Raw genomic sequence first — 14,496 nt, 5'->3', positions numbered from 1 at the left:
AAAATTCCATCTCAGGTTTAATGGAAGAATAGCAACCAGAGCAAGGAGCGCATAGCTCCACGAAGCTTCCCCACAGCTTTCTATTTTATTTTATTTTTTAAACACAGGTACTATTATTTACAGCATTCCAAGTTTGCCTGCACAACAACACAGATCTGACCATAGTTAAGATGCACTCATCCAAAGACTCCAGGCTCAGGTAGTAAATAGCAGGATAGATGGTAAGAACCTTCTACAGTGAGCAAAACAGCAAGGTCTGTTGCAATTTTTTTGGTCCATAATATTCTCCTATATCAGAGCACTTTCTATATCACGACCTCAGGATAGGTAAGGTGTTACAACAAAACACACCATTCCTGTTTGTCACTCTTTCATAGGATGTAACATAAATAAAATTTAAGGGTAACAACAACAGAATTACATACTGCATTTTATATCTTTGGGATAATTCACATTTTAAAATCAGTTGTTACTGAGAAAGTTATTGCTGGGAACTATGCTCTTCATCTCACAGCAGAGAGCCATTACTCTCCATACTGATCCTGCTTGGATTGTGCCCTTGCACAATTCTTTTCAGGCACAGAGTATTTCACAGTATTCATGTGTCCATATGTAAAAATAGTGGTAGTTAAGTACAAATTACACAATCTTTCTGCAAAAGGGTTAACTTGGCCAAATGTTTTTTAGCCTTAACTCTAATAAGCATACTACTTCATCCTCTCTTTTATTTTTGCATGCAAGTTGTACTTCTTATATGTGAATGTAAAATCACAGTTTTCACAAATATTTTTAGTAGAAAACTACAGTCTCTAAAGATAGAAATCTGATTTCATTTCACTCAATATGCTTACAAACCAATTGTTCATGAAAAAAACCTTTTTTCTTTTCTATTTCCTAACCTGTTTTTCTTTCCATTTAGTGTAAATATATAGCAATTGTTCAACGGGATGGACAAATGTTTAAGTTTTAATATAAAATAAAGGATGTGTAAGCATCACCATCATCCTCAGAGTTATTTTCAGTCATCTTTAAAACATTCTAAATATTTAAAAAAACATACTGTATTAATATTAGTACTAGTTTGTATATGTTTGACATTAAAAAAATGCTGTGACAATATTTATTACAATATTGCCCAAGTTTGATAAGAATTTAATTTGTCATTTAAAGATATGTTCTCGAAGCCATGCAAAGTGAAAGGAGGTTAGTTTACTGTGCTGTCTAGGCTGAAGATGTATTATTGATTACTAACAGCTGCACCAATTATCATTACTGAAAACTGCTGCCCACAAAAACTTCCATATGAAAAATATGTATAACTCTCCTCTCTCTCCCTGCTAGAAGAAAGAAGCTGAGTTATGAGTCAGGGAGCACACCACATCCGTGAATGCAGGAACAGACACTAACATCACTAACAACTGATACTCTGCCTTCAAAGTCTATTCTTTAGAAAATCAGAGAGACGAAGGTGGAAAAGAGACAGATAAATAAATGACCAGAAGGAAAAGGGCAGGGAATGAATTGAAGGATAGGGGGCAACTGAACGTATGGATTGATGTCTGGATACTGATAAGAAAAACTTTAATGCCACTTTAATGTGATGAATTGAAAGAGACAAGGTAGAAGAGTAACTGGTTCATCACTCTTACTGAATTTGTTTAGCTCCAGAATGGAGAGGACTACTGGAAGGCTAGCATCAATAAACGACAAACAAAATCTCTATCTTTGCCCTACTGCTTGATTTGGTGCAGATACAAATGGATTTACACTGGTGGAGTACCTTCTTCCTGTGAGCTCTGCATACTGGCCTTGTACAAGCTTAAAAGAAATTCGGCTCCTCAGTGGACAGCCGATAGGGCAGCACAGCATGTCTGCTTCTGAAGAAGTACCATTGAGATGTAAACTTCCTGCAGATCAGATCCAGCCAGCAGGCAGCTCAGATAGAGAGAAATATATAAGAATGCCTGCACAGCACTTGTGACCTTCCTTCAGCATTAGAGGACTTTTTGTTTTTACAGGCTATGGATGCATACAACTGAAGTAAGGAACAGGAGCTTTCTACAGGCTAATGGTGCACATAGGGTTATCAGCAGCTAAGGTAAACAAAATCTAGGCACTGAGAAATGCCTGCATTGTACATTGTTTTTCAGAATAAATACAAGTTTGCCTTCTCTGTATGCTCATTTCACAGACTCCCTTATACAGTGAGTTAAGATGCCTGATATGAGCCACTTGGAACTGTTTGCACGGGACAGAGGTGCATATTACAAAACACTGAATCAAAATATTAAATGAAGAAGATCAAGAAGTTACCACGGTTGGAAAAATGGAGCTGATGAAAGTTTGCTAGATGTAAGTCCCTCTGAGAAAGAGGAAGACATTGGTGAATATTTATACAGCATGCTAACTCTAAAAATGGAAACCAGCAGAAAGTAGAAGTTTCATTCTGAACTTGTATCTTTTCATCAGCTAATCATGGTTAATGCTGCTGCTGTACATAACAGACCTCACCTTGGGAAATTGTATTGAACATCATGTCCTTTAGCTTTGGGATTAATACAAGTTTCCAGCTGAGGAACTCAAGCTGATTTTAAATGTAAGGCTGGACACTACAGTTCCTCAATCACATGTAGGATATTTAGTAGGAATGAAAAACCGCAGACTAAATTATTCCTTGTTGACCATGTCTTCTGCATGTTTAGGTGGAGAAAAAAACTAAACCCTGAAAGCTACATGGAGGCTCTATGAAATGCCAGCTGTAACTATGGTTAAAACTAACCAAGACTATTGTTGGATTTCATGAAATTAATGAATGTGAATTCTGTTAAAAAGCAGAACTGCAAAGGCAGGAAAGGACCCCGCTCTGTACCTATCAATCTGCAGGGTTCAATCCACCAACTGAACTTTATTAATGTTTCAGCCTGTCATTATCCTCAATCCTCTAGGTAGAAAACTGGGCACTAAAGACCGGATGGCAGTGGAAATGCATCTGTCAGCCATACACTTTTTTTTTTTTTTATAGTTGAAACTTCTTGGATTAACATTCTGTGGGTGACACAGCCCCAGCTTCTTATAATTTGAGATGCTTAAACTTCCTGTTAAGATTTCTAGTTTTTTGTTGTTTTTTTTTTTTTTTTTTTAAAGCTCTGTTGCATGCTAATTTACAACTTTGTTTTCATGTTTTCATCTATTTGCCAGTCCTGGGGAAAAAAAAAAAAAAAAAAGGCTTTTATACACATCTTCATGATATGTACTATGCTTTTATAGCCACGTTGCTCATTTCCAGTCTGGCACACAGCTATCAGATAGGGCATAATTTAAACATGTAATTAAAACTAAGTTACTCCAATCACTTTCAAGTCTTTTCTTTAAATGACATTTTAAATTCTCCCAACGAACAAGAAATTACACTCTTTCTATCAGTACAATAGATATATAAATCATCATTAGTCCAAGTACGCATAAGATTATGCACGATATGCCCTATTTGGATACAGAATATGTATAGGTAAGTAGTTTGTCGAAATAAGCAACTTCAATCACTACTTCAATCAGTACAGAAAGCGGCATGACAAACGAGTTGAGAACCCTATTGCCAGCTGGACTATTTGCAATACATTTGAATGATCATTTTGCATTGGTCTGTGCAAAGAATTGTGCTGTAATTGAAGCTTTTGAAGTAAAATATTTGGAGATTACATGGCAAAATATTACAAAATGAAGGACGTACATTTTTCTTGAGAGATGAGATACAACATGTGGACTGTGAGAAGCAAACAGACTTTTCTGGATAGGAATAATATGCCTTCAAACCAAGATTTTATCAATATCCTCAGTACTTAAATGGTAGATTAAAATCTGAATTATCGAAGTATATATATATATATTTAAGTTCCTTCACGTATAAAAATTGAATCCCATTTTGCTATCTTCAGATTTCTGGACTCAGTCACAAGGCAAGTTTCTCTGAGTAAAATGTGTGCAGCGTTTTTTCACTATACCAAAACACCATTCTCTTACCTTTCTCTCTTGTTACAAATACATTTTAGCACACATTATTTACAAACTGCATAGACAAATATTTCTTTTTTATTCTTTTACTGAAACTTTTTTTTTTTTTTTAAATATTATTAGATGAACCCCTGGAGGTTAGTGAACTAAAGTTCCCGCTCAAAACAAGCCTTCAAACTTGCATCTGGCTGAACTTGACTTTTCAACCTCATTGATTGATGAGGTTAAAAATGTCCAAGAATAATGAATGAACAATAATCAAGACGTATTCACAAACAGCTCATTTTTTTTCCTTCCAATATACACTATTTTACATTTATCAACAGTGAATTTCACCAGCTCGGGCAGATAATGGTAGGACAAGGGGGAAAGCTTTTAAACGAAAAGAGGAGTAATTTAGATTAGATGTTAGGAGCAAATTCTTCACTCAGAGGGTGGTGAGGCACAGGAACAGGTTGCCCAGAGAAGCTGTGGATGCCCCATCCCTGTAGGTGTTCAATGTCAGCTTGGATGGGGCGCTAGGCAACCCAGTCTAGTGTGTGGCATGCCAGGGGGGTTAGAACTAGATGATTTTCAAGGCCCCTTCCAACCCAAACCATTCTATGATTCTATAGTACTCTCCATTCAATAGACTTGTGAGCTCAGGAGCTCCTACTGTTATGAGTAATAGCTACTGGAGAATCACAAGTTATAGCTACTGCTCCCTAAAAATGTTCATCAAGTTGGTCAGCTATTGTATGAATCAGTTATAAAAATAATACTTTTAACTGGAACCTCCCACCTTGTAAAAGGAAGCCTGTCTGAACTTGCACTATGGGTTGTATAAAGTAGTTAGGAAAAATACTCATATTAAATGACAATGTGACAACTGCTAGCCTAACACAGGAAACAGATAACTCAGAGGGAACTGCAGCTTTGTCTGTGGTGCAGAATTCTTCCCAGTAGGAACTCAGTACAGCTAAGAAAAAAAACTGCTGCTAACCATCTCCAGCAAAATTTATGAAGAGATGAAAGGAGAAGTAAATAAATATGAAAAGACAGGACTAGACTCTAAGTTGGAAGCTTACTGAACAGCAAGATTCCTTAAATAAGAGAAGGTGCTTTGAGATATGGCCAGACAAGGAAAAAAATAAGACTCCATGAGTTTTAGGGGTGACTGCTGTGTATTAAAATTAACAATAAAAAAAAAATAAATAAGAAAACATTAATGGCATTTTTGTCCAAAAAGTATTTGCACTTAATAGACATACATTGCTATAGATGTGTGAAATAATAAAAATGATTTTTCAGTCATGCTATTTTTTAGTGTAGATACAAGCTTCATTAGTGCGGATGCGCTTTGAACCGAATAGGCAACTTCAAGGTTACAAGGCTGTATAACATGTTGTACAAAATACATGTTGTACCAGAAGAGGAAAAGAAATGAATGCTATCTTTGCTTAATCATTCAATCTGAATCTCCTTCAGAACACGAAAAATTGGGTACTGTGATAGCAGAAGGAATAACAGGGAATTGTTGAAAGAAAGAATGAAACTTTCAGATATGATTGCCCCAAAATTTCTAAGTCTTTCAGTAAAAGAAAATCTCACTCATTCTCTTAAATTGATACCTTAAGAGAAAACAGTGAGAATAATCCCCTCATTACAAAATTTTTCAGCCTTCATTTATTGCTTGATAGCTAAAGCTGTAGGATTTCATATCTAAATATTACAAAAAAAAAGTCTTCAGGCAAGTCAAAGTCTTCTAAAGCCTGTTAATGCCATGTCTTTTGAACGATTTAAAGCCTTGTTTGCTAAGTCGGGGTAGTTATCTGCAGTAGAGGAACTCCTTCCACCTACCAGCTCTCAAGATACCACAACATGTCTTTGTCTGTTTCAAGAGTGCTTTGTGTTGCAGCTACTCCATTAAATGAATAATTAATAAACAACAAATAATCCCTCTGAAAAATTCAATGTATACTTGGCAATAAACCTAGTCTTCTGTTCAGATAACAGCTAAAACTTTCATCAGTAGAAGTCTATAGTCAAAGTTTCCACTTCTTATGAGTGTGGAGATGTGCGTATGTGTATGGAGGTCATTCAAAAAATCAGAGGAGATTTGATGACATTTTTATGACATGATTAATGACAAGCATAAACACAGACGAACATGAGGTACCAAACCCTTTCTGGAAGTTATTCCTATAGTTCCATAGGTCCTAACTCATATATAACGCTTGGCATATATACCTAGTAAAAATCATAGCCAACTAGTTATATCAATTCTCATTTTGGTTTATTAATGTATTGGGTATAATGTGCCTATATGGCTTTGAGGAAATTCAGTGAATTTCTTATGAACAATTTTGTGTACTACTGCCAAAACCATTGCAAGTTTTTCAGCAGGTTTGCAGGAAAAAATAGTGACAATGCTTAATGTGAAGGTATCCTTAATACTTGAAACTAGGAAGTAATAAAATCAATAAAAAACAACTAAATTAAACAACAACAACAAATCAATAAAATTAAATGGTCTCAAGATATTAGAGAAGAATGCTTATTAATAAAGCAGTACTTAAGAAGCTTTTTCCCAATCATTTCTAGTTTTTCTGTAGCCACTGCAAATTGAGCATTTGCCTGGACCAACACACAGCGCTTCAACTCTACCTCGCCATACAGCTTGAGAAGGCATGCAACGTAAGTACATTAGACAAAAATTTGGTCTCACATTCATTATTGAAATTGCAAATAACTCCTGATGAAAGTCTTTCACATAATCCTGCTAGTCTCTTATTATATATACTTGCTTTAGAGTCATCCTTCTACACGTTAGTGAAGCATGCAGAGATTTCTTTCAATATTTACCTAAAGACTACAGGAGGTTTAATTATAGTTTATATAAGTATATCTTAAGCAGAACTGAGTACATCCCTCAGGTGGGTCTACTCTCAAGCTAAAATAAATTTATATGCAACACTTTCACGGTTTTAGAATACAGGTGGAATTCAGGCGTTAAGTTTAAGTAGATATCTAAATTGATTAGCTGCTTGCTATTTTGTAATTACATGATATCATGATGTATAATACATGCTATCATATGAGGTATTTATAAGCTATCAAACTAGGATGAATGGAGGAATCCTACCACATGCTCAGGGGAATCACTGCTGATGAACTCCATGTCTTACATTTTAGACAGCCAGACTCAGATGGACATTATCAAGTGAAACGTACATCTGGAGATGAATATTTCCCAACTGCTGTGTCATAATGACAATTGAAAAGACTGGGACAGCCACACATCTTTTACAGCCTTCTACAAGAAATAAACACATGCGTACATGTTATTAAGCACTGAATACCTCCCTCTCTATCTGTGGTTGCTGTTGCATTCTCCCCAGAACACTAAGCTTACTAAGACAATAAAGACCTTTAAAAAGAGAAATTCTCCCATCAATGCTAGTAAGAAAAGGAACTGACAATACATATACCTCATTGAATTTTACTACGTTGATAACCCAGGCACAGAGAGCAGCTGCTGCAAAGGATTTTGTATGAAGATAACTTGGGTTGAAATCTTTCAATAAATGTTCCTTGATGACTTTCAGACAATTCTCAGGAATGCCTCCTTATCATGGCTGATTAAAGTTTGCAAGAAGTCATCAGCCTGACAGAAGTTCCAGTACGTTAACCCTTTTCCATTTCAGATAACCAGAAGCTTTCTCTTACTTTCACTGCAAACGCAAAACTGGAATCCTGCACTAGGTTATTGTTTTGGAAATGTTATGCAAAACAAAAATACAATCTCCCCCAAAAGCTGGACATATTAACCCTCACAAACATATTTTGTGATTTTTGACTCACTTAAGAAAATTTTAGAGATCAGACAAATATCATGAAATTCTCTCCCTTTGACTTTTCTTCTATTTTTCCTGTTAATAAATTGCAATGGAGCCCAGGCTGGCTTAAGCTTGTCACCAAGCCCACATAAAAGAGGACAATGCAGGGTCAGATCTTATCCCCATAGACTCAAACTGTGAGAAAACAAAGATGTGATTTAGTCTTTCCATCTCTGGCTCAAATTTTAAACTATTTTTTTCCCCTCTCTCATCTCAGATACTATGATGTCTCACTGATCGTTACCTTTCCTATAAAGACTTCTGCAGCTTTCCTGCTTTGGTCTTTGAGCACATCCCTTTATGTGCCAGTAAAATCATTACTGCAGCAATAACATTGGTGAGTTGATGAAGGCTTTCAATACTGTAAAATTAACCCGAAAAAAGAAGATCTGAGAAACAGTTGTAGGAGTGTGCAACGGCAATGTTGTTCTGCAGAAGCTTTCTGATTACCAGCAATTTGAAGACTATCACTAATTGTATTATGAGGTGAAAATATGCATGATCACAGCCCTTTCCTTGCTCTACAATCCTATGTGCAACTTGACAAAGTAGGGTGACGCAAAGTTTAAAGCCAGGTCAGGTACCTGTTGCTGCCCAGAGATGATCGAAGTTTGATCATGTTGGGCAACTTGACACTGGAATGACCTTTTAGCTTTGAACAGTGCACAAATTGTTTTCAGACATCAAACTGAAATCTTTACCTTATTAAGCATGTCCAAGGCTGCTGTAGCACCAACAAGAAGCAGCTCGGCTTGCATCTGGTCATCATCACATTTTTTCTGTTTCTGATGTACTTCTGCTTGGATTGCTCTCACCTATTAAAACAATGAAACTTAAGATTTATATTGAAAACTAAGACAGTAAATCAAATCAGAGCTGCTGAAACACTCGCAGTTGCATTGCAATGTCTGTATATGCAAAGAGATTTTAGAACAGATTATTTTATTTTATATGAAACAAACCAGACAAAGAACAACAACGACAAAACAAAAGATATCTACAACTGACAGTTATGCAGGTTTGTGCCTGGCTCTCGACTCCATATGTTCTGCATTGTGAGAATGAACATCTCCTGTTTGTGCCATCATATGACAGAAGAGCTCGGGGAATGGAGCTTCAATTACAGCTGAGTTCTGTAGTACCAGAAGTTCCATCAGGCCCTGCTTGTGTCAGTAAATCAGTAAAAAAAAATCAGTAAATCAGTAAAAAAAAGTTAGTTGACCCATGCAGCTGCTCATGAGGGAAGCCTTCTGGGGATAAGGTAATGAATAGCTGGAGATAGAGTCACGTGCTGGCAAATCAGCCATCTACAATTGCTAGAAGTCAACAGGTTTCTGAACTACTTATCACATTGTATTGTATCTGCTATTTCTACCAAAACAGTATTTTAACCTCTGGGTAGCTAGATCACATTTATTCTCATTGAGTCAGAGAGAAAATTTGGTATGTGAAGTTCCTTTCCTCCCTGCTGCTCTGAATCATGAAGCATCTCTGCATGTTGCTCTGCCCTTGAGGACAACAGCATGAGATGGAAACCTGCTGACTCCCCCTTTTTTTGGAGAAAATACAGACTGAATATGAAAGAGATGAATACATAAACTAAGGAGGTAGGAAACAAATAGCTTTAGATAGGTATACCTGAAATAACTTTTGTTTATATTTATGGACAACTGCCTGTATCATCAAAGACTCTTTATCTGGGTTCTTATAATAACAGAGTATTCACCATTATCCTTCACAGCTCAGTTTTGCAAATAGAAAATCAAGAAACTTTAGCTGCTTTACCTGCTAAAAATGGTCTACATATGAAATACTTATTTTTCAAATTCTTTTTTTCATAGGATGCTCTGATTCCAGCCTCTGAACTTTGCCTTATTCTTACTCTTATATTAGATGTACGTGTAGTTAACCTGATGAATGTTTCACCATTGTTGTACTGAAGAAAATACAGCACTTCAGCACAATTCTGGTAGCACTCTCTAGATCAAAGCAGAAAGGAAGACAGTTGTCTCAAAGTCCTGTTTGATGTTTGTAAGACTAAGCCTCCTGGTTTGGTTAACCAACTGCTGCTTAGCATAGCCTTCAGGGTAAGGAAGTACAACATGCTATCATACCATTGTCATGGGAGGACTAAGCATCAGCTTTGTATAATTGCTATTCATTTCAGTGAGACCATAATAAACTGTATATGTTTTTCAAATGGGTACTGAATTAACAGATTATGTGTGATGCCCAATTTCGTTCTTGCTTAGAACGTCATGACACAAAATATCGCAAGTAATGCATTATTTGCCATCTTGATATCAAAGGACATAAAAAAGGTACAGCTGTGAGAAAGGTAATATATATTTACAAGACCAATTGACATATCCTGTTCCCCTCCCCACCCCAGATAAGCCTTTAACAGCTCTTGCTGAAAAATAAATAGTATGAAGACTGTCCTTCTGGTAGATGTAGCTGTAAACCTCACTTTTCGATATGGAAGTTGATCACTGAAGGCTGAAATGAGAAGACCAAGCATGTCCATATGGATGTGGAATACCACCTATTTATATAGATTACTTGGAAAAAGGACCCTGAAAACTTCTGAAGACACATCAGATAGTGAATGGTCCAGGTTTACAACAGGAACCTGGAGATCACTGTGTGAGATACAAAAATTGAGAAGTACTCCTGGTCAGGACTCTATACAACAGTGTAGGATGCAAAGGTGAGATTTAGTAATGAAGAACTGGAGACCAGATAAGGTATTTGAAATACAAAATTGGAGAATATTAGGGTAGCATGTTACTTTTGAGGAGTTACCAAACACACAGGAGAACTCACCAGCTTACGTCATTTCAATAGGTAAGCTGAAAGCATTTAAAGGTATATGTTGAAGTGCAGCACCTGGAGATAAACAAGAAATGGGAAGGTGAAGTGAAGACTTTTCAATAGATTATGAGATTATGAGATCCATCACATTTTTTCCCCTCACTCCCCTATTTTTCCTCTCTAAAGGGTTCCCTTTTAGAAAATCTGAGAAAATACCATGGATCCAACAGTAAATTCAGGTGATGCAATATGGTTTTCCCTAACCAATAGAACACTGACCGCATTTTTTAGGTCTAGGTAAATGTATCGGATTCATCAAAAACAGCCTCCATCTTTTGGTAAATTTGACTTTTTCTTTTAATTCTTCAGTGCTGTATCTGAAACCATAGGCCTCAAACAAGGAATGGAACAGAAGAAAAGGAAATATCCTGTATGAAAACAGTATTTGCTTAATTTCAGGTTTGGAAATTAAGCAGATACCAATCTAAGCATATTTGTCAAAACTCTTATTTTGGCTTAGCAGTGGCTTAGATCAGTGACTTTACATCAGTTAGCATCAGTTTTAAGTGAAATCTGAGTGCTTCCACAACTTTGTGCACTGATTTAATTATCTGTTTAAAAGCTGATTATGATTTCATTGGTGCAAATCTATCTGGTAGAGTAACCCTGGAGGGCATTCTGTATCATCTGCAGTTGCATATTTGGGAGATTACCGTGCACACTTCTAAGGATACATTGCCTAGGGCTGAAGCTCATCTTTATCCTTCTGCTTCATGCTCATCTCACAGGCACATTTTCTGTTAGGTCTTGCTTAAATAAAGTCTAATTACAGAGAAAGAAGATATTACAATGATCACTACGTTAACATTTGGATCAAGCATTATGCATTGGTAGTAATCTTACAGGTAGCCCCTGTAAGACTGATATCCTTACAAAACTTAGCCGTACAATTATCAGGGGAACTTTCCATGTATACATTTATTACAAGGGACACACACAGACATTATAGCTGTGGAAACAACAAAAAATTAAAATTAATATTACATTACAAATGTTACTAACAATGTTAAATCCTTTTCCTGTCTCTTATGAAAGAAAAGTGCTGAACAGAACTGGTGTACTTTTTAGGATGAAATTCCCAATGTTTATTGGTTTGCATCTTATCCAAAATATATTTTCAAAATTGAATAGTGCATATACAGTTACAGCTTTGGATCTGTTTATATGGTTTCTAACATGGTTTGACACCCATGTAATTGAAATTAATTTAAAGGAAGAAGTTTAAAACTTAGCTAAGATGCTCATTTGGTCAAACTCATTAAAGATCTAGCCAGATGAACAAGTACTACACTTATTTTTCTTAGAGGAGGAAAAAGTAAACAGGGTAGGTTGCAGTTAAGGCTTAGAAAAGTATTTCTCAAATCTACTTCCCCTCACAAAGAGATGAAGGAGTTTTTCATTCTTTCTCAAGAAGTTTAGTCCCCTTCACGTCAATAATTTCAGCAGTATAGAGCTCTTAAATGACAGCTAAATTGTTAGAAAAGCTGGAAGCAGTGTGCCCCTTGTGTGTGCCCTTAGCAATCAGACCATGAGTAGAGTGGCTCAAACATACTATGTAAATAAAGAGTGTACTTCAGCTGAGGGAGTTAAATCAAAAATGCTGGTCAGTCTGGATTGATCTTTATTCCTAATCCTCAGCTAATGTCACTGTCCCCCATCCTAACTACACTGTACTCTGCTTATTTTTTTCCTCTGAAGGGGTAGGGCCCATTTTAAAAGGTAATGGCACATGCATCATCATCTGTAAATCTCTCTGGCTGGCATCATTCACAGAGCATAAACAGTCTGAAAAATGACAGCAGCATTACTGCTCGCTATTTTAAACCTCAGCAGCATGACGTTCATAATCAGACCCTTGTTGATTACTGTATGGATATGTAGCCCTACCATGTTTATGGGGTATCCAGACTGACCCCACTTTTCCTGATGAGTCTGATCTAAAGTGACTTCCACTCTTCATCTTTTCCTAGGTAATGCTTAACTCTAAGACACTATCTCTAGGACGTTTAGTGGCTTAAATGCTGTAAAACTCAACAAACAAACAAGCAAAAAAAAAACCACAAAACAAAAACAAACCACCACCTTAATAAGCTTCAGTTTGAAACCTACAGAAAAGATAAACCAAGATAATTTTTAAAACGGTGGCAGATTTAATCAATTATGAATATTATTCACATATTACTTACCCAGAAGATGAATTTTAATTTGCTGATACACTTTTTTTTTGGTAACAAAAATTATAGGAGAAGATTAATATTTAGAAACCATCATCAACCTTATAAAATAGTTTTAGATTAATGTATCACAAAATGATGCTTCCGTTCCAATGGAAATATTTCAGAAGTGCAATAAAGCAATGAGCGGAGGAGTACAGTAATCATTTGTGTTATGTGCTGAACCTCATCCCTGAAACAAAGTTGCCCAAAGGTGTGATTATCCCACAGTAATCACTCTGTGTTTCATCTAGTTGCTTAATGAAGTAATTTGAATTGTTAAGGGTGTTTTTTTGATCATCCCAAATGCATCAGCAGCATATGGAACCAATACGGGAAAAGCATCACTGAAAAGTGGTTGGTAGGACATTGAGCTTTCTGATTCAATTTGTGCAAGCTTAATTAATTGCACTATTTTGACTTTAAATTTCAAAAATTTAAATTTTTTAAACCCTATAGAAGACATGGACCAGTGAAAGGCTGAAGTCTGTAATTAACATAAACCCGAGAAACGTAAAGGTCCTGACCTAGTCTTCATTTATATCAGTGGCAAAAATCACTTTTCTTTCAATAAAATTAAGATGAGACTTAAGGTCATTATTGAAAGCACTAAATAACACCTAACAACAAATTTTAAGGAAGCAAAACAGAAGAGAATGAAAGACAGTTTTAATTGCTCCCAGACAATATAGTTTTCCCTGTTCACCAGCATCTGAAGACTGTTTACAAAGGTTTTGGCAACTTGAAGCTTCCATAGCTCAAAATCAGGTATTAAGTGCTACTGTGAGTCATTTAAAATTTCCTCTTTGCAGTATTGATAAATGGCACAATGGACATTAGGTTTTGTAGCAAAGTGACAAGAGTTGAGTGAGCCCTTCAGATTTTAACACAGAGGAACTTCAGTTCATAGCACTCAATACCACGATGTTTTATTTTAAAAATGGTGCCTTTAAAATTAGATTAAAATTTTAGAATTGCGATGGGACATTTCTATCTATTTTGTGGTGAGTGCTAATAGATGTAAACCTCTCTGTTTCCAATATGGAAGTTGATAACTAATGTTAGTAGGCTTAACTGAGAGGAAAAGGAGGAAGATTCAACGCTGATGACACATACTATTAGAAATGCTATTATAAGCTTAAAATTCAACGTTTGCACCTTGCAACATTGCAATGTACTGGAATGGACTTTTGTATCAATTGAGTTGTTCAATTCACCTAGAGCCTTAAAGCCTTTAGAAATCTGAAGTGCTCAGAGATGACTCTCTGACCTTTACTGTATTACAAATAGGTCTGATTCTCAAGATCCACATCCATTAAATGCTTGAATGAGCTCAGTATTTATTGTTCTTTCATCTCATTAAAACAGCTAAAAGGTTGGGAAAAGGCATAATGTAAAGAAAGGTCAAGTGGTAATCATGGTGTGAAATGCTGTTACATGTGTAAGTATAATAATTCTTTAGACTTTATGCTCCCTGGAGAGGAAGTTGTTCAAAACTGTTCACCTAAAAAGGTTTATTT

General features: G+C 36.0%; 1 protein-coding gene across 1 annotated transcript in view; it reads right to left on the bottom strand.

The window, feature by feature from the left end:
* Nucleotides 1–14,496, bottom strand: part of DNAH11 (dynein axonemal heavy chain 11) — a 100,776-nt gene that overhangs the window by 30,932 nt on the left and 55,348 nt on the right. The window contains 7 exon segments of the mRNA XM_050708440.1: nucleotides 122–137; nucleotides 6,566–6,669; nucleotides 7,482–7,615; nucleotides 7,618–7,657; nucleotides 8,134–8,183; nucleotides 8,186–8,241; nucleotides 8,550–8,704. Of these exon segments, the coding sequence (XP_050564397.1) occupies nucleotides 122–137; nucleotides 6,566–6,669; nucleotides 7,482–7,615; nucleotides 7,618–7,657; nucleotides 8,134–8,183; nucleotides 8,186–8,241; nucleotides 8,550–8,704 (555 nt within the window).

The sequence above is a fragment of the Cygnus atratus genome, chromosome 2 (assembly GCF_013377495.2).
Source record: "Cygnus atratus isolate AKBS03 ecotype Queensland, Australia chromosome 2, CAtr_DNAZoo_HiC_assembly, whole genome shotgun sequence".
In the NCBI taxonomy this organism is placed as follows: domain Eukaryota; kingdom Metazoa; phylum Chordata; class Aves; order Anseriformes; family Anatidae; genus Cygnus; species Cygnus atratus.
Note: the sequence above shows the minus strand (reverse complement) of the source record. Positions and strands in the feature narration are given on the sequence as shown.